The sequence below is a fragment of the Prunus avium genome, chromosome 7, assembly GCF_965620075.1.
Source record: "Prunus avium chromosome 7, drPruAviu1.hap1.1, whole genome shotgun sequence".
In the NCBI taxonomy this organism is placed as follows: Eukaryota; Viridiplantae; Streptophyta; class Magnoliopsida; order Rosales; family Rosaceae; genus Prunus; species Prunus avium.
In genome coordinates this window covers 25,121,134-25,141,804 of record NC_142290.1, presented here as the reverse complement: position 1 = coordinate 25,141,804, position 20,671 = coordinate 25,121,134, and the positions used below count along the sequence as shown (strand labels likewise).

At 36.2% G+C, this 20,671-nt stretch overlaps 3 protein-coding genes across 3 annotated transcripts; 1 reads left to right on the top strand and 2 right to left on the bottom strand.

Moving 5' to 3' along the window:
* Positions 1 to 1,425: 1,425 nt before the first annotated feature.
* Positions 1,426 to 3,135, top strand: LOC110744469 (uncharacterized). The gene is made up of 3 exons (XM_088255892.1): positions 1,426 to 1,561; positions 2,598 to 2,698; positions 2,785 to 3,135. Exons 2-3 carry the CDS (start codon positions 2,605 to 2,607, stop codon positions 2,928 to 2,930), a joined length of 240 nt encoding a protein of 79 aa, XP_088112018.1. The 5' UTR covers positions 1,426 to 1,561; positions 2,598 to 2,604; the 3' UTR covers positions 2,931 to 3,135.
* Positions 3,136 to 3,425: 290 nt separating this feature from the next.
* LOC110744467 (Leucine-rich repeat protein kinase family protein) lies at positions 3,426 to 7,644 on the bottom strand. The gene is made up of 2 exons (XM_021944442.2): positions 4,491 to 7,644; positions 3,426 to 4,320 (listed from the first exon to the last, which is right to left on the bottom strand). The coding sequence occupies exons 1-2, from the start codon at positions 6,829 to 6,831 to the stop codon at positions 3,995 to 3,997; spliced, it is 2,667 nt and encodes an 888-aa protein (XP_021800134.2). The 5' UTR covers positions 6,832 to 7,644; the 3' UTR covers positions 3,426 to 3,994.
* A 9,832-nt stretch (positions 7,645 to 17,476) lies between these two features.
* Positions 17,477 to 20,433, bottom strand: LOC110772732 (putative disease resistance protein RGA4). Its single transcript, XM_088244844.1, has one exon. It carries the CDS (start codon positions 20,261 to 20,263, stop codon positions 17,771 to 17,773), a length of 2,493 nt encoding a protein of 830 aa, XP_088100970.1. The 5' UTR covers positions 20,264 to 20,433; the 3' UTR covers positions 17,477 to 17,770.
* Positions 20,434 to 20,671: the final 238 nt, after the last annotated feature.

Below are 20,671 nucleotides of genomic sequence, written 5' to 3'. Positions count from 1 at the left end.
ATTTGGTCATTAACTCATATTTAGTTCAACATGAAATAAATCATTATGTGTAGTCTAATTTGAAACCGCAATATATTTCGGAATTTTCAGAATCTTGAGATACATTCCAATTCCATTACAATTTTTTCAGGAATTTTTTTTTTCGGATTTCGGAACTTTTAGATGTCAAAATTGATTTGAACTTGTCAAAATTAGAAATTTTCGAATCAGAATCGGCCAAAACCGGATTTTCCAATACAACTTGCACCCCAACTAGCATTACATATTCAAACTTATTATATATAAATCGAATAATATATAAGTCAATTACAATGTTAGAGAATTTAGAATTGTAATCCAATAATAAGGGTGGTTTATGCTGTGAACATTATGAGAATTATTAAATTAAGAAATTAACCTGGTTATGTGCAAAATTGTGAGTGATTCAGTCACAGCAGATTTTAGACAAAAAAAAAAAGATATTTAGTCATATACCCATTCTTAGCACTAAAACTATAAATAAACCATACACTATTTAATTTCTATAAACAAACTGAAAAAAACACCCAAAAAATGAAAGCTAGCCCTATTGAATTTAATTTTGATTATTAAATTACTTTGATGCCCTATTGAGTGTTTTGTGCTTTTTTTTATGAGGTTTTGGGATTGGGTTTGTTTTAAGAAATCAATGGCAATTTTGTAATTTAAAAGAAGTTAAAAGCTTTTTTGATATGTTGTAAATGGGTTTTTTTTTTTTTTTGAGAAACAGATCATAACATTGCATTAAGAGATAAGCATAACATCATTAGTGAGAACGGGAGACAACCATTCAGGTCCATCTTCCATCCAAACTATAAGGTCCGAAATAGAAAGTGCAAAACGTGCGAGGCTATGAGCCGCACGATGACAAGTACGAGGTCGAAACTGACCAACACAACTATGAAATGAATTAGCCAAAACCTGAATTTCATTTACTAAAACTCCTTCGTAGCCCAAATCTGCATCACATTGGAAAGCCATCTGTATTGCTGCTTGTGCATCTGACTCTAAGTATATATGTTGCAACCCCAAGTCCTTAGCAAGTTGTAAATGGGCTTTAGGTGTGTTTCTAAAATCCATTTCATATAGGATTATTTTTTATAATTTAAGCTCTTATATTTGGTATAATAGTGAATCTCCCAAAAAAAAAGTCACAGCAGATTTTGGCAATACGGAAAATGAAGTATCGTTAACTTTTACATTTTGTTGACCACGGGATACGTCGTCAAAAACACACAGGTTACGGTCAAGATACTTTTAGGGGTTATTATGTAATTGTTTAGAAAATTATGTAGTCATTTAGAACATTATAACGAATATGGGGTCAAAATGTAGTTTTTAAAAATTGGCCACATAACACCTGAACCTTTCTTCTTCCGGACAGAGAGGAAATCTAGGTTTTTCTATTTGAAAAGAAACGGCTGCACCAGCAAACTCGAGGAACCAGATCCAGAAGGAAGACGAAGGAAGAAGAAAGAAATTTTGAAGTCACCTCTTCGTCCCCACTGAAATTTCTGCTGCTCCATCTGCTACACTCCACCAGGTTTTTTTTTTTTTTTTTTTATTTATTTATTTTTATAAATCTTCACTTCGTTCGTTGATGTATTAGTTCATTCGTTATAATCAAATCCAAATCCTGTCCGGATTATATTGATTAATTAATTTTTTTGTTATAAAAATGAATTCTTTTGTATGAAAATGATATTGGGGGGCAGATCTTCGTGAATCACTTGGGAAATGAATGGTTTTATTGGATGTGTTAGGTTCTCTGCGTTGTTCTTCCATGGATGCAGTTCTTAACTGAGGAACCGGCAAACCCATTGTTAATTGTTTGCTTTTGTTTTGTGGACCTGAATTGGAGCCTTAATTTGGGACATTCGTTTGGTGGCTGAGACTGGACAGGATTGGGATTGTGTCCAGTCATATCCCGTAGAGTCTCCCACCCTTGCGAAGGAGAGGAACTTCCCTGCCTCGGTTTCACTATCGTCTTCTTCCTATCTCTCTACTCATGCCACCTGAGGACAGAGATAGGAAGAGGGGATAGTGAAACTAGGGTAGGGAAGTATTTTTCCTCGCAATTCTCTGATATATGGAACAGTTGTCCAATTTAATGAGTCCAATCCCACCATTGTTAAGTTCATCGTCAGAGTCAAACCCTTGCTGAGGAGAGAAATTTCCATGCCCCGGTTTCACTATCCCCTATTCCCGTCTCTCTATAGGTGACATGAGGAGAGTGATAGGAAGAGGGAAATAGTGAAACCAGGTCAGGGAAGCATTTTTCCTTGCTAAGGGGGACTTGTTGTCGCTAATATGCGGAAGAGTTGTCCAATTTAACGAATCTAATCCGACCATTGTTAAGTTTATCAAACATAAGACAGAACATTTAGTCCATTTAAATTGGTCTTGCCCTGTCTAGTCCCAGCACTTAATAGTGAACTGGGTTATGTTTCTCATTGGCCTAGGGAACTAATTAGTCATTTTAAAGTAGTTCATAGGGTTTTAGTTTGTTTGAATGCCTTCCTTTTTTTTATTGTCATTGCCTTTTTCTCTCATACAACTCGGTTATGTTTGAGTGGCAGTTTGAAAATGTCTGCAAAATACATCGTTTCTGCTCTATTCGGATCATTTGCTGTGGCATGGACATGCGACTATCTTATGGCTGACAAGAAAATATTTGGAGGCAAGTTGGTGTTTCTGTTTTTTGAAGCTTGTTGCATAATACTTGGTGCAATAGTCTGATGTTATTGTGAATTTTTATTAACTTAGGAACTACTCCAACAACTGTTGCAAACAAAGAATGGTGGGAAGAAACTGACAAGAAGTTCCAGGCATGGCCTCGTACTGCCGGTCCACCAGTGGTCATGAACCCCATCAGTCGTCAGAATTTCATTGTCAAGTCTCGTGTTGATTGAAGATTTTCATGATCATCACTCTGTTTATGTAACCAGTTCTAAACAATGTTAGGCTGGACTTGATACCTAAAGGGTTAGCCATCATTTCATAACATAATGGCTTTGATATACTTTCCTCCTTTGTTCTTTGGTATTGGGTTGTTTGGATAACGTTGTCAACCTTTCTGCGATATGAATAAATTTCAGTGAGCCATCTTGAATCTCAGGTCCAAAAACCCATTTTTGAATTACCATTTGTTTATCTTCTCATTTGTTTCACCAATAATATTAAAGTCACCACAAGCTCTCCCAGATTTTAGTCCCTAGTTGATATGGAATATTTCAGTGGATAGAAATGAGCGAGGTTGATGTGGCCATTTGTTTTCCCAGATTTTTAGATTCCACAAAATTTGAAGACCAGAAAATTCGGTATTGTAATCGCAGGGCGAAATAAGCAACAAAAACTCGTTTAAAATAAATAAAACAAAATAAAATAAGTAAGTAACAACTCATGAGTAAATATAATACAATCAGCCATTTCACTTAATCCCCTTCACAATAAACAGATGAATTACCTGAGAACATAGAATGAATGGCCTCAACAAATTATGTGAAAAAACACTTCCCATGTGGATGAAGATTTCCCACCAACCACAACTCAAATGATGATCTGAGTGATTTGAACTCAGATCTTGACAATTTTTCCTTTGGATAATCAGGTAATTAAGGATTGAACATGATTAAAGCGAGAAACTGTAAATGATTGTTGATATGCACCTTCACATAAAAAATTTCAAAACCAGGAACTACAACATTATACTTGGGACCTAATATGTAAAAGAAACTCAAGAATAACCCTTTCCTATGGGAGGACTCTCCTTGCATATTCATCCACCACCAATTCCTGCATCAACACAAGCGCCATTTCACTTGAACACATAGCAAGGAGATGGATGATCTGAAACCAACCCAGCCTGAGTAAAATTTAAACACGACCACTTCCCCTGGGGTTTCAACTTCACATCAACAAAAGAGCCTTGATCTGATGGGTTCATGACATAAAAGATCAAATGGCCGAGTATCCATCAGTTCTGTTTTATTTCTTGAAGCATTTCCACAACCTTCTTCATTTTGGGTCGTTTGGCCGGTATGCTGTCAGTGCAGAGTAGTGCAATCTTCAGTGCTGCGAGCATTTCTTTCCGCCAACCAAAGGAAACTGTGCTAAGCCTTGCATCGAGAATCTGCTCTGGGGTTTCACCTCTTGATGGAGCATTATGCACCCACTTCACCAAATCCACCCCCTCGTCGAAGGCCTCATCTACTGGTAATTTGGTTGTAAGGATCTCAAGCAAAACAACACCATAGCTGTAGACGTTCCCGGGTGCTGTAACTTGCATTGTATATGCATATTCTGATGATAGAAGAGAGAGAAAACAGAAAACATGATTAGTAATAAGGGCGAGAGAAAGAAAGAAGGGGAAAGTTGGAATTGAAAATTCATGGCTGCATATAAGATAGAACACTAACAAAGCTACCAAATGAAAGGATTGAAAATTGAACTGTATCAAACTATTAATATACCTGGAGGAATGTATCCAAAGGAGCCTGCAACTGCACTTATACTGGCTGTGCCTCTGGATGGATCCAAGAGCTTTGATATCTCAATCTCTCCGACCAATGGCTTGAAGTTAGCATCAAGAAGAACATTACCAGAAGAAATATCAAGGTGGATAATTGCCACGTGATGAAGAAAGGCCAACCCTTCTGCAACTCCGATGGCAATAGAAAGTCTTGTTGGCCAGTCAGGTTCATATTCAGGTAGCTTGGTAGATTCATGAAGAAGCTGACACAATGTCCCATAGGGCAAGTAATGATGCAGCAAAAGAGCAACATCTTCGTAAATAACAAATCCGATAGGACGCACTAGGTTATCATGACAGAGTTTGCTCAGCCTTTCAAGCTCTCTAATCATCTTGTTCTGGTGATGAATGATTGTCCTGTCCATGGATTTCAGTCTCTTCACTGATAGAATCAGCCCAGATGGCATAACAGCCTTGTAAACTGTGCTAAAAGTCCCAGTACTGAGCTTGTTTGAATCCTTCAGAGTTGCTTTAACAGCATAATCAAGATCTATTGCTTGTTTGAGATTCTCAACAAAGACATTCCCTGCCACTATCGCGGGTACATTATTGGCTTCCTCATCTTCAGTCCCTGCAGATTTTTCTGCCTTCTCCTGTCTCTCTCTGATCATGAACAGCAGAACCACTACGGTTACAGATACAAAAACTGCCAAACCAGAACCAATAACGGCCAGTACGATCCTGTAAGAAACCCTGTGATGGTCATTTGCATGGCCACCACTGTTAGAATTTCCACATGAGGAGCTCAGTGGCTCTCCACAAAGCCCTTTATTGCCAAGAAAACTGGAATTCGGACTCTTCTGAAATGGTACAAATGTGGGTACTGGGCCAGTGAACAGATTGTTGGAGAAATTGACCTCTATTAAACTTAACATCCCCTTAAATGCAGTTGGAATGATATCAGAGAGCTGATTATTGGAGACATCAAGAGAAACCAACTTGTCAAGTTTACCTAAATCAGGGGGAAGAGGTCCCCTGAGATGATTGAAGCTTAAATTTAAGGCTATCTGTAAGTTTTTTATTCGACCAATTTCAGGAGGGATACTGCCAGTCAAATAGTTTCTTCCCATTTGCAACTCAAGCAGTTTAACACAGTTTCCAATCTCATGAGGTATCTCCCCCCTTATGGAATTCTGACCCAACTGCAAGTACTGCAATCTCGACATGTTGCAGATATCATTTGGTATGCTACCATTGATTCTGTTATTGCTTAGGTCGAGCTTATTAAGATTCTTGCACCCAAGAATTGATTTGGGAATCTCTCCAAACAGACTGTTACCAGAGAGAATTAACTCCTGCAGATTCATAAGCTGTCCAAGCTCAGGAGGAATCTTCCCAGTAAATCCATTTGAGGCTAAATTTAGGAGGGTGAGATTAGTGCACTTGGAGAATTCTGGAACAATCTCACCAGAAAGATTGTTGTTGTCTGCTTCAAAGTAGGTGAGGCCACTAATATTCCCAATTGAATGAGGAATGCTACCTATAAGATCATTGTTCCCGATTCGGATACTAGATAGGCTACTGCAGTTTCCCATTTCTTCAGGAATGTCTCCACTCAGTCTGTTCTGGGTCAGAACCAAAAACTCCAGCTTCCCAGAAGCAAAAATACTTTTGGGAATTGGACCTTCTAGCTGGTTAGAATGCAGATTCAACGATTCAAGCTCAGAAATTGAGCCTAGATTATCTGGAATTTTACCCTCCAATTTATTCTCATAGGCAGTAAAAACCCTCAAATTGGTCAAATTGCCCACCCACTTTGGGATAGTGCCATTCAACCTATTACTAGAAATTTGAAAATCCTGTAACTTCTCTAGGGCCTGAATTTCATCTGGTATTTCTCCCACAAGCAAGTTATTGGACAGGTTCAATGATCTAAGGTTTCTGAGATTACCCAGCTCTGGTGGAAGGGAACCTCCAAACTTATTCAAAGACAAATCAAGAAATTCAAGCTGAGATAAGTTTCCAAAAGCTGAAGGAATTGATCCCTGGAAATCATTATAAGAGAGGTCAAGCCTCTTCAAAGCTCTAAGCTCAGAAATAAGAGTCAAATTACCTCGGAGGTTATGACGAGAAAGATCAAGCTTTTCCACCATAGAATGGTTCAAACCGCAGCTAATGCCAGGCCAAGAACAATAATCTGAAAAGTTGGCACCCCAACCAGGTACACCAAGTTCTTCGTTAATGGCTGACAATGTAGTTAGATCATGAAGCTGAGCACCCACAAGCTGAGACTCAGACAAGCACCCAACTAGAAGAAGGCATAACAAGCACAAAACTGCCATTGTTGGGTTGTCTTCTTTTAAAGTAGGAACACTTCCTCTGTGCAAAAGAACTCAACTTTCTTCTCCAAACTCCCAAACAGTGACAAGGGCATAGAACCCCTTCACCTTCCAAAACCCACCTTTATTTTCTTCAATGATTTCCTTTTTGGCTTCTGAACTTGGAACCAAAGATCAGTTTTCCTTTTCTTGATCAGAGAATCAAACCCAAAAAACCATTCAAGGAATTCACCATGAAAATGCCATGAAAACCCATGACCCCAAATCAGTCGTCACCTTTTCCAAAAATACCCATTTCAGATTCCTTCAAAGAAAGGCATTGGCATTGCATACAGAGCAAACCGATACCTTCATCTTGAGGGGAACAAGAGAAAACAAAGCACACCAATCAAAGGCTTTTCTTTTCAGGATTGGAACTCAAGACCCAAATGAAAGTAAGAGCTACAGACCAAAACAAGAGGAAGCAAACAAAAGAGCTACAAACATGATTGCATTATGGAACATGGGTTGTAATTATACATGGAAAATGCCCATGTCCTTAGTTATAAAACAGCCATGATTGCAAGGCCAAACAAGAAAATGACTCCAGAGGCAAGGCTTTTGTGAAATGAAAGGAAGAAGAGTAAGTGATGAGCAAAGAGGACAGAGTACAATGTTTTGTTACAGGGTTTCACGGACCAGGTGTTTCTCTTTGTCTCTGAGAGAGAGAGAGAGAGAGATTTGAGGAGTAGTGGAGTAGGGAAGTGAGATGAAATTGTTTGTCACGTAGGCTTTCACGAGGAATGGGCAGTGATGAGTGAATGAACTATCAAGGCTGCTGCTGCATAGGGCCTACCTAACCCGTACTGCCTTTACCATATTAATACGTCTACCTATACAAAGTATTAACGAGATAAATGGGCTTGTAGCTCTAGTAGTTAAGAATAGCCACATTATTTAATATCTTGTATTCAATTCCACTTTTCTAATATTTCTTGTATAAAGACAATAAAAGAAGAGATTTTCTATTTAAACCCCGCACTTATCTTTATTGTGTAAAAAGACAAAAAGGTCATCCAACTTAATAATTAACCCTAGTACATCTATACACACACCCCACACCCCACCACTCTTCATATCAAGTTTTAGAAAAATACAAACTCCTCTACATCCTATTGCTAGATTACTCTTCTCTTTTAAAGACATAGAAAATTGACGAGCACATCTCTGTAAATATACTTGGGAGTTGATGGAAAGGCTTGTTGATTATCAACTCAACAATACCCAAGTGTTGGAATTCCAATTACAGTTCTTGGAGAGAGGTAAAGTTGTTCTCTTTCTCTAGAAAGTATTAAATTTAGGGTTTAGGGTTCTATTAGTTTGTGTTTTTTTTTGTTGGGAACAAAGAAAATTGTGGGGTTTAAATAGAAAATCTCTTTTATTTCTTATTTTTTTTAGTTTGGGGTATATTTAAGGGTAGTTTGGGAAGATAGTAGGGTTTTCTTAGAAATTGTGAAAATTTAAATTAAAATATGGGGTAAACTTAGAACATGGGGTGAACTAAGAGAAGTGTGGGGTTTAAATAGAAAATCTCTAAAAGAAAGGGTGATGAAGTTGAAGATGACTATTTGGTCAAAATTTGACTCTTGCCTTCTAATTCATTATATATATATAAAATAAAATAAAAATTTTATATTCAAAATTTTTAGTGGTGTATATTGGTTCGAAACCAATGAATTTTTATTAATCCAATTTCATCCAATATTTTATTGAATTTGAGATTTTACAATCCGATCTAATCCAATCCAATGTACATTGAATTGGATTGGATTGGATGATTGGTTTGTATGAAAATATGATAATCGCAAAGATAATCGTATAGAATTCAATCTGATAGAAAACAGCACTACAACACGAAGTTCGACACCAAAAGTTAGAAATCTAGACATAAATAAATTTTAGAAAATACCATGTTATAGTCATAAATAAATTTTAGAGTTCAAGTTACATCAATTCCTTGAAAAAGAAACACTAAAGTCAACACAATAAGTTAGAAATCTAGAATTTTTATGCTATATTAATATATTTTTATCGAAAGAATATGAACAAAGTTGTGTTGGTGCGTTGGTGTGTAAGTGGAATGTGAAAGGTGGTTTAAGTTCTAACACTAGAAAAGGTAAATATTTGCATATTTTTTTAAAAAGTTGGATCGGTTCAGTTTGAATTGGATTTCAAACTCTAGATCTGCTAACCAAACCAATCCAATCAATTTTTCATTTTTTGGATCCAATCCAATCTGTCAATATTATCAGAACCAATAAAATTGAATTGAATTGGATTGAATTGATCGATTTTGGCGAATTGATTTGGATCCTGTACAACCCTAAATATTTTGCATAATCCCTATGTATAGCTGCCATTATTAATTTAAGGTGCAAAAAATTATGAATAAATAGTAGTCATGTTGGCAAATTTTACAACAATTGAGAAAGGGAAAAGGAAAAGATGAATCATTTTGTTTTGTAAATTTATTGTACTATATAATTTTTAATTTTAGGAAGCAAGTACCATGTGAATTTTAAATGGTTATTTTTAGTACATAAAACATGTAGGTCCGCCGAGCATATTCTTTGTTAACCAATGCATAAAAGGGGGTTGGCTTGGCACTTGTGCTTTTAAGAGCCCATTAAACTTTTGAACTTGGTTACTTGGCATCACTCATTGCCTTGACTCTTGTGCACTTCCCTTTTGGCTATATATTTCAAGTGGATGCAGCTTAAAGCGGCTTTCAATTGTGGAAAAGAGAAAGACAATAATAACATCTATAGTTATATATATATATATATATATATATATAGCTCTACTTCACATTGTATTTCATTAATTCAAACCGTCTAATTTTTAGATAATCATTCAAAGATCATCTCTATAAAAAAATCACTTGAATCCGATATCATTTGACTACTCAATTGAGTTCTTGAAATTTTAATACTTTCTTAAAGTATAGTGTTCATTGATTTGTAGGACACAATTGGATGTCGAAAAGGTTTCCAATTTGTCTAATTTTTTGCAAGGATGATTTATGAATATAGACTTAAAAAATAGATGGTTTGGATCGTTGAAGAAAAATTCATATGGTACCCTAAATGGTATCCCTCAAATAAAATATTTGAGGGATCCCTCAACAGAAGGGAAATATATATATGAAAATGTAGTAATTTATATGTTCACATTGTTTATACTCAATTTTATATAAGAAAAAAATTCATATGTCTAGGTTTGCCCATTTGTTTTATAAAAAATGCAATAGAATTTTATTAAATTAATAAATAAATAAAACATAGTAGAAATCACACAAATTGTAAAAGGAGTCATCCCAATAGCAATATGGCAAACATGGGTAAAACTTTCTCAGTGACCTGAGCCAACCAAAAGACTAAAACGATCTAAAAAGAATCACTTTCGAAAATAACTTTTCTTATCCTTAATAAATGAAAGAAAAACAAACATAATAAAGGGTAAAAATACAATTTTCTCACCACTCTATCCTTCTTTGAAATAACTATCACCATTCTTTCTTCACCCACAATAACTGCATTTCTTATATACATAACATTTGTGGGCATTTCTTTTATAATAACTGAATATCATCTATATATGAGTTGAAGTATGAAGGTCATATGTCTTGGCAATTTGTTCCTATCCTCTCTCCCACTTGAAGCTTTATGCATTGTATACATAATTTTTTCTATCATTTGAAAAGCATATGGAAAATAAAGTTTATTTTATTTTATAGAAAAACATAAACTATTTTTTTTATAAGGAAAGAATAACGTGAAAATAAAATAGAAACTAAGAGCCAACAGCTATTCAAAATCAAAGCAACCAACCACTCCAAATATCTTATTGATTTGAAGGAAACAAATACGTGCAGACATAAGCCACAAGTAAACCTAGGATTCCTTCCATGTGGGTTATATATGTTTCACATGATGTGCACAGCCTAACATAGACATTTTCAGTGTTATGGGAATTTTTGACAATACCAGTGGTCAGTACTCAATTTTTTCATGTAGTTTAGTTGTCTCTAGAAACCTGCAAGATTATCTAAACAAGCAGAAATCATGGGAGCGTCACTTAAGTAGACACTATTAACACAAGACTTTCATCTCTGTATACTCTCGATATGCCCTTTTATGTGTAGCGTCACTTAAGTGAAACAACTAAACAATAAATATTACTTCAATAACGTAGGAGCACGTGTGATCATTTTGTTTAAAACATGGATATATACATATCCAATACACCTAAGTGCTTAGAATACCCTTACCATATGGAATTGGGCAATAAGCACTTGTTGGGAAAGACAATCTCTTGGAAGCAGAGAGTGGGAGTGGGAGGGTAATCAGATGGTTTTTTTTATTTAAGGGATGATAAATCAAGTAACGTGTCAATGTGACAATGCTGTCCAAAAGAGGATGGGACAACATGTACATGTAAGGGCTACAACAAAGTGGCACAGTGGCAGATTCTCCTAGGTCTTGCAGCTTGCTGCAGTTGGTGCTCTAGATCTTACACACACAAAAGTGTTGTTAATTAACCTAGAAATGCTCCATTATTTTATGTCTTAATTTGTCATAATTTTCAAACCCCACTTTGGAAAGCCCACTTTGTCTTTTAATTGTTCCTTTGCTTCTGTGTTAGTGTTATCATTCCTCTCTCACAGCATCTCTCATATTTTATTAATTTAATTTGGAAGAAAACCATAATTTCCAATCCAAAAAAAAAGTGACCCAAAGAGTAATAATATACATTACAGATGGTTGAATAGCATATTTTTAATGTCCAAATCTAAAAGCATCATGTAAACCAAATGTTAAACACTTTCTAACTAATATGGTAATCAGCCCCCTAATACATATTTCCCTCCTCCACGCAAAGGTTCTGATGCTCTCAATCCGAATTATGAAAGAAGCTTGTAGTTCAAGTGATTAAGAGTAATTATCCATGTACCCGAGGTCATGTGTTTGAATCTTCTTCCCTCAATATTTTTTGTATAAAAGAAAAAAAGATTGATAGTTATAAAGGCTTAGATGTATCTTGTTAGAATGCTTTCAAAATTAGCAAACCTAATATATCCGCAGCATCACTTTTTGCAGCTCTGGAATTTGAAACACTGCAAATTATTGAATTTGTAAACTTTTTCAGCCTCCTGGCCATCAAATTCCATCCTCCTCATGTCCAAATTCAAATCTCCTCCATAAACAAAAACAAAGGAGGGGCCAACATGAATAATTTGATGTGGTGTATGGGACCCCCCAGTAATGGGTCAAGAGTGTGGCATCTCTCCAAGACAAGAAGGGACATATCATGTCTGTGTAGGACTAGGCTGAGCTAACATATTGTATGATCTTATAAACAAAAACATATTATATAAGAGTACTGATTTTCCCACTCCCCTTTTATCTACTCACACTATTAATATATTATATGAGGGTAATGATTTTCCCACTCCCTTTTTATCCACTTACAGTTTATTTTTCTAAACAAAAAAGAGTGTAAGTGGATAAAAGGGAAGTGGGAAAATCATTTTCCTTATATAATATAAAGGCTAAAGCGTACATGGAAACGCCAGAAAAGTCACATACCTTGCTCTAGGAAAATCTTTCTTCTTGTAACATTTTCTTTTGTGGACAAGATTAAAGACATTATAGAGTCCTAGCAGAAATTTAGGAAAAAATATAAGATCAATCTCATCCTAGATTTTGTGCATAAAAATATGTTGTCATGAGGTGAATTGTTTTTTTAATTAACGGGAGAGAAAAATTGCATTTGGAACATCTGACAATATTGAGAAGAGAAATACTATTAAAATTATAAAAGCTTATTGGTACACGATCATGGAGTTTAAAGATCAAACAACTTCCCTGTAAAAAACAAGACCGAAAAAGTCTAAAGTAAAATGAAAGCAATTATATGTTATTATTAATAATTATTATTTCATTCATATTAGTCATTATAGAACTATAATGAGTTGTTATTTATATGCATAAACAATAACAAACCACTCGATTAACAAATAAAGAAGAAAACAACAACCAACCTAAATCAAGCCGGGAATTCTGCAGGGATCAAGGATTACATACGAAGATTTAGAATACTCTGGTTGTGTTCATACTTCGTCGCTTTTTATTCAACTATAATACAATAACTATAAATATTTATTTATTCATAAAAGAAGAATTATGTTAAGGCAATATGCTCATCACTTTCCAAATTCTTTTTAAAAATTCATAAATGTTCAATTACTGTAAATAAATGACGTATTTTATGAACTTTCGTAGATTGAAAATTTCAAAGTGTACCACATTTTGGCATCCCTTAGAGGATGCCATAGTGGTGAGGTTGATTAGAATGTGACGTTTAAAAATAAAATATATATGGGATTTCATGGCATGGTTGATTTTAGGGTGTGGAGTACAAAATAAAATAAAAAACTGCATTAGGATATGGTCATGGAAATGCCTTTTTCCTAATGCCTTATTACTCCTCCTGGCTATAATTTTATAAGCATGAAGCTTGGATTACCTGCCAAATTGCATTGTATTAACAATGGTCATTTTTGTGTGCATGTAAACATACTTTGTTTGGCTGTCATTTATTATCATTGTTTTTAACATCAGGAAGTGAAATACCACTCGATCGGGAGTTAGTTGATTCATGTCAACATTTCTAAGTTTATCACTGGCAGACAAGCATGTAAAAGATGGTTTAGAAAGATTCAATTACACAAAAGGATGATGTCACACTAAACCTAGTTTGCAATTCTGAAACTAACGAACAAAATTATAAACCTCTTGAATGGATTTTAGAAACTGTTTATGTGGAATTCATAGTGCTCATCATTTGTTTATGCGCCATTTTATTATAGGGGGAAAAATAGGCCTTTCCTGTATTAATATTGATCATAATTTCTTTGATTTGAATGGGTCCTCTCAGAGAGAGAGAGAGAGAGAGAACAGTCAAAAGGAAATTTGTGGTTGCATTGCATCAACAAAATCCTGTTTGTTGTACTATGGATGTTGGGTAGAGGCCATCCCACCACCACCACCTTCCCTTCCCCCCTAATCAATCACCCTTTTTTCACTTTCGAAGGACATGACTCCACCCCCCCACCTTCTACTCTACCAATGGCATGTGCATGAGTGATGGTGTGGGGAAACCACTTTAGGGGATTGTCATCCATATGAGTATGACCACAAAGAAAGAAAATAAAAAAGGACTGGAAAAGCTAATGGTTTTTCACTGTGGAATCTCTATTGATTGAGATTGGGCTCTCCCTTTACTAGACATGCATCATGACCCTTGTATCATGGATTGTCTCACCTCTTTAGGGCACAAATGTCCTCTCTCTCTCTCTCTCTCTCTCTCTCTCTCTCTCTCTCTCTCTCTCTCTCATGTATTTTCCAGTCCCACTCTATCACTCATATTCATGAAGCCTATTTCTCATCCATAAATCTCTTTTATTTTATTTTTTTAATAATACAAACAATAGTTTAAAAAATTAATTTACTCAAATCTCTTTTATTTTTTATTTTTTGCCAACTATCGCTTGTATTAATATGGATTCCGAGCTTTTATATTTAGCTTTCGTGCATTTTACCTGCATTTCACAATATCTAGACCATTTAAATAATCTAACTGTTTAAGACATGACACATCAACAATGTAAGTGTTTAAAAAATATATTATATTAGAAAAATTGTTTAAAATTAACAAATGTTTTATTGTTAAAATTTAAAAAAATGAAACATAAACTAAAAAACCACACACCCTTCTTTGAGGGGGGAGGGGACTGGGAGGAATTGGGGAGGTGAAGGGAAATCTGGAGTGAGGTAGGGGAGGGTGGGGAAAAGGGGTTGGTAAAAACACATATAAATCAAAACTAATCCATCCACTTATAACCTAAAGTATTATATGAAAGATCAAAATAGATTGGTATATTATTCCAACAATCAACCTCTCCACTCATCGCTCTTCTCAGTGTACTCAATTGAACAAAAAAATAATTATAACCGAAAGTGTTTGTACAAATAAAATTCCATGTTCCCACATACAGTATTTTGATTTGTGTTGACACCCTGCTTATATCATGATTTTGGAGGGAGGGGGGGGATAGATTTGTGGCTTCTCAGGGTTAGGCTTGGCCAGAAAAAGAGACAGTGAAATGGCAGCTTGTATGCTGGCTTGGGCAGCGTTGGCGTGGGTAGTGGTGGGTAGGGGGAGTTGGTTTTCAATCTAAATTTTGTGATTTTATATTCTTTTAATTTTAAATTGAATCTTAATTTTTTTATATTAATTTTAAAAGTTTACTAACATGTCATGTGTCATGTCTTAAACGGTTAGATTATTTGAATGGCTTAAATATTATTAAATGCGAGTAAATGTACAAGAACTAAATACAAAGGCTCATGATCCGTATTAATATATATATATTTTTGACAAGAAGGGGAATTCAAATTGTAGCGCAAAGAGACGAGCTCATTGCAATAGCCAACTAGCTTAATTGAGGTCTACTTCTCCTACTCAAATTTAAAAACAGTTAACATGACATTTATACACATCATGACTTTTGGGTAGCCCATACCGTCTGGTCAACTTTAGTATGGCCCAAAACTTAGGGCTTGAACAATTCATGGCTACGTGGAATTTTGTTATGAAGGTTTTGGGCTATGGGTCAACTGGTCCTCATTCTTCTTCCCTTTGGATTATTTCTTTTTATTGGGTGAGTTTAGCCTTGGACTAGTATTCTCAAACTAAGTAATTAAGTTCTTGAGGCAAAATATGATAGGTAAATTAATACCCAATTAATGTAAGTCTTCTTTGATAACCATTTTAGTTTTCTTTTACTGGAAACATAAAAAAAACTATATAACTATTTTCTGTTTTCAAATAAAAGAAAAAACTGAAAATTGTTTAGTAATATAAGGAATGTGGAAATGAATTTATTTTCGGGGTCAAATTATGGATTTGAGGTCATAAAAATGAACATGCATGTTACAAAGAACTTGTAGAATTTTTCGGTGGGTCTTTTGAAGTTAGGATGAATTTTTGGTGAATTGGATGCAGTGGTAGATCTAACAAGGGACGAGTGAAGGCTATAGCCCCCTACTCACCTTTTATTGCTACCCTTGAAGTCTCCCATAAGAGCAGTTCCAGCAGGTCAGGCTGGGGGGGGGGGGGTTAGGCCAAAAACATGTTTCCAGCAGCAAAATGCAGCCTGGGCAGGAGGTGGGACCCAGCGAACTGAGCTAGCCCGAGGGCAAGTCCAGCCCCAGGTTCAAAACGAGGGCGAGCTGACGTTACGATGACGTCAGCGCTACAGTACCGCTACAGTGCAGCGCTACAATGCATCGCTACAGTATTACTCTGCCATGTGTCGCGTTCTGGCTGTCTGATCAGAATTTTTCCTCAAATCCAACGGCAGCCAATTTTTTTGCAATAAAAAAATGAAAAAAAATTAAAATTTTAAAAAAAAAATACTAAAAAAATATTGAATTTTTTTTCTCTATAAATACCAACCAATACTCTTCACTTTTAACACCAAATCCTCGTACATTTTATTCTTCTTTATACTATTATTCAAATTTTGAAATGTATCTTAAATTTGAAATTTGAAATTTATCTGAAATTTGATTTTTGAAATTTATCTTAAATTTGAAATCGAAAATCTTATCCGATATGAATAGTATTGTCACGTAGGAACCCAAAAATCTTACCCGAAAATATTATCCAAAATAATTGTTTAAGTAAAAAAAGTTGTGAAAAAAACAAAAAAATGAATAGTAGTTCCCATGGCAAGGGTTTGACTGCTGGAAACACACATAGCTTAATATGGCAAGGGCAGCCACTATTCACGTGAATAGTGTCAGCCCTAGTCCCCCCCTTGCCATGGCAAGGATTTGACTGCTGGAAATGCTCTAATGTCCTTTGAAAGTTCTGCTTGAAGGGGGCAAAGTCCTTGAGAAAAGTCCTGAGAGAAATTAGGAAGGGGGCAATCTGTTGACAAAAATAAGTGATGGATCTAAAAGGGACAAAGCTATTGGCAAATATATCTCTAATTATATAAATTTTGTTTCATTCCATATGTCTATCTTGGGTACAATTCTTTTGGCGTGCGTTCTAGAAATTTATTATCTTTATCTTAAAACTAAATGCTTTGCACTTCCACATTCTGCTCCCAACACGAAAAATTCTTGGATCCACAACTGGTTGGATGTACCGAGGCTCGGACTAGGTCAGTGGCGGAACGCAAGATTTGACCTGCTAGTTCCAAGTCAAGAGGTCCTAGATGCAAATTTTGGGATTGAAGTGCAATGTATGTGGGGTGATGTAATTGGTCAATGAAAAAGAATGATAAGAAAAGATGAAAACGAAAAATGAAAAATGAAAATTTTAGTATGAGGATCTGGCTCTCAACATGCGTGGCTTGCATTCCTCAACAATAAGTGCAGGAGACACCTCATAATAATAAATAAATAAATAAATAAATAAAGATTATCATAATATTAAGGTAGTCTGAGAAGATGTTAAGGATGAAATCATTCATCACATTGCATATATACAACACTGGAATTAGCAAGTGATGCAAAGAAAGTAAACAAAGTCGTTGTGCACAACACGCCACGCATATCCACAACTATTATTTACAAAGACGATTGTTTTATTTTTGGTCGTCCACTCCACAACTCGAAAAAAATAAAATCAAACTGATCTAAGCATGAAACAATCCAAACTAAATAAAACACAACCCAATAAGTACCCAGACACAAGAAAACAAACGAACAAAGGAAAAGAAAGAAAGACTGAGACAACTGAGGAAAGAAACTAGGAATAATATTAGTATATAACAAACACGAGAGAAGACCCCCCTTGTTCGCATATATTATATATCAAGAAATCATTAGACCAAGTGAAAGGAAACATGTGGCACATGAGAAATGTTGGGCCAATCTTCTCCAATGTCGCGCTGGCATCTCCTCTCCAATTCAGGACAATCATCAATTACAAGTTCTCTTAAGGAGATAAGAGAACGCATCCCCTCTGGCAGAGACGACAATTTCTGACATGAATATAGAACCAACTTTGTGAGTGATGTGAAACTTGCCAACCACTCAGGTAGTGCCTCCAAATTCTTACACTTACCAATATGCAAGACTTGAAGGGTGTTAGCCGCTCCTTGAAACCATCCAGGCAATGCCACCATCCGGGGTACATTGTGAATAAACAATTTTTGGAGCCTCAGTGGAGTTCCTTGATAGTTTACATTCCCCAGATCCAGTTGTTCGCATCCTGATATCAACAGAGTCTGTAAGGAAGCACGATAGCTCGTTTCACGCGGCAAAGAGGTTAAATTACTACAACCGATAATACAAAGAGATCGAAGTGATTTCAAGCATCCCACCCCATTCTCTGGAAAACTTGTTTGTTTTGTGGTTAATTTAAGTGATGTGAGGCTGATCAATTTGCTTATATCTCTGGGCAACTCTTCAAGATTCTCACAATCACCAAGACATAGAGTTTGCAAGCTCTGTAGTCTGCAAATTGCATTAGGGAGTTTCGTTATTGCTTCATTTGAATCCAAGTTCAGATATCTCAAACGTTTCAGGGAACCAATGGAACTTGGCAACACTTGTAATGAACATTTAATTAACTCAACCACTCGCAAATACTTGAATCTTGAAAAACAAGTGCACATGAAGGATTCATCAATCTTTGTTTCCTCTGCTGTTATAGTCCGCACTTTGTTCAACTTTTGCAGGGTCGTTGAAACATTTTGGCCAGCTTCCAACAATGTCAAATGTCTAACATTTTCAGATATGTCTTTGGTGTTTGCAGACTTCACTGTAAGACACTCACCTTGTGCAACTGATTGTACAAGATCATGGGTAAGATCATGCATATCAAATTTGTATAACATATCAAGATCAATAACGTTTTGAAAGAAGGATCTCGCCCATAAATCTTTAAAATACAGCTCTCCGATGTCTTCCAACTCCATATTCCCATGAACACAATACTGATCAAGGATTCCATGTGCCATCCAATATCTGATCAAATCATAACTATTAAATTCAATCATATCCTTTCGAAGATGGGAGCAGTAAGCAAGACATTGTCTCAAATGAGGAGGCAATCGGGTATAACTCAATCTCAAAGCAGGTAAAATGTGACCATCATCTTCTTGTTTCAATTCCCATATCTCAGAATCTCTCACCAATTTCCATTCCCGCTCATCAATCTTCGAGTATAGTTGACTCCCTAAAGTTTTCACTGCCAATGGAACCCCTCCACACTTTCCGACAATATCCTTTCCCATTTCAAAGAGGTTAGGATAGTCTTTATCACGTCCCTCTTTAAAAGCACATTCTACAAACAAAGACAAACAATCCTCGAAAGAAAGAAATTCTAAATTAATGTTTGCTGGAATGGTACCCATGATCTCAGCAACTGCGGTACTTCTTGTCGTCACTAAAATCTTACTTCCTGACTTGGCTCCCTCTGTCAATAGATCTCTCAACTGACTCCACTTCAAAGCATCATCATTCCAAACATCATCCAAGACAAGCAGAAATTTCTTATCCTTTAAAGCTTCACGTAGCTTTCCTTGCAACAGATCCGGAGTCAATTTATCGCTGATCTCTGTATTTGATGCAGAACCAAGAATCAGTCTTGTCAATCTAGTAAGTTCAAAGTCCACCGGAGCAGATGCCCACATCCTCAATTCGAAATGCCCAACGACCCTTTTATCATCGTACACCCACTTGGCAAGTGTGGTCTTCCCTAAACCACCAATCCCCACTATCGGAATGACAGAGACTTTATTATTAGAATTCCCACTTTGATCATCTTGTTGCATCAACAGATTTACAATTTCTTCCTTCTCAGACTCTCTACCAATAACCTTTGAAGCAGGAACGAAGGGTCTTTCATGATGATCACCACCACCTCCATGATGATCAATACTAGTGAGAGAATCAAATATAGCCTTATTGGACTTGAGCTCATCTAACCTCTCTCTAATCTCCTTGATTTCATGACCTACTCTCGAACGGAATGCAATTGGATTAGAACGAGAGAAGAAACCGCGTACCTTTCCGGTTGTGGGATGAAATGTTTCCACCACTTGCCTCCGCAAAGCTTCGCACTCGAACTCATCCAACAAATCCTCGGCATCAAGAAACACATGTTTAAGCTGTCGTAGCCAACTGCGTAGCTGCTGGTTATGAGCTTGCTTCTGTTCAGCATCCAAGAGAACATCTTTGATGATGGACATTGTGTTCCCAAGCTTTTGCAGATCAGCTTTAACGCCCCATGCCAAGGAAATTTCCTCAGAAACAATGGAGCCGAGCTTTTCAATGAGTCTGGTTGCCAAAGGAAAGGCAAGTTCAGCCATGGTTTTGTTGAGAGGGTGTATACAAAGTACAATACAAGAGAATTCAGAGGATGAAGATGACTGTTGTGGTTTCCCAAGGTATGAATGCACTGTCCCAAGTTTAAGTCCCCGATATTTTGTCTTTTTGTGTAGCGCGCATGTGCACTGTGGTTTCCCAAGGTATGAATGCACTGTGGTTTCAGATGTCGTTTAAAAGAAAAAAAGACTTTTTAGTGACAATAATTGTCCTTAATATTACTCTTTGTACATCGAGTGGTTCTTACCGTCATCTTCTGTTAAATTGCTTACGCGGCCTTTCTATACTTACTTGACTTAGTCAAGTAGGTTCGAATATTATAAAGACAGCTTGCATGCACATTGACTTAGTCAACCACGCTCAGTAGGATAAAGACAGCTTGCATTCGCATT

What these genes read in the sequence shown, in the direction of transcription:
- LOC110744469 (XM_088255892.1), top strand. Translation starts at nt 2,605, where the DNA reads ATGTCTGCAAAATACATCGTTTCTGCTCTATTCGGATCATTTGCTGTG. An exon ending in TGACAAGAAAATATTTGGAG is followed by an intron (nt 2,699 to 2,784) that starts GCAAGTTGGTGT and finishes TTATTAACTTAG; the next exon opens with GAACTACTCCAACAACTGTT.
- LOC110744467 (XM_021944442.2), bottom strand. Translation starts at nt 6,831, where the DNA reads ATGGCAGTTTTGTGCTTGTTATGCCTTCTTCTAGTTGGGTGCTTGTCT. An exon ending in CTTTGGATACATTCCTCCAG is followed by an intron (nt 4,321 to 4,490) that starts GTATATTAATAG and finishes TTCTATCATCAG; the next exon opens with AATATGCATATACAATGCAA.
- LOC110772732 (XM_088244844.1), bottom strand. Translation starts at nt 20,263, where the DNA reads ATGGCTGAACTTGCCTTTCCTTTGGCAACCAGACTCATTGAAAAGCTC.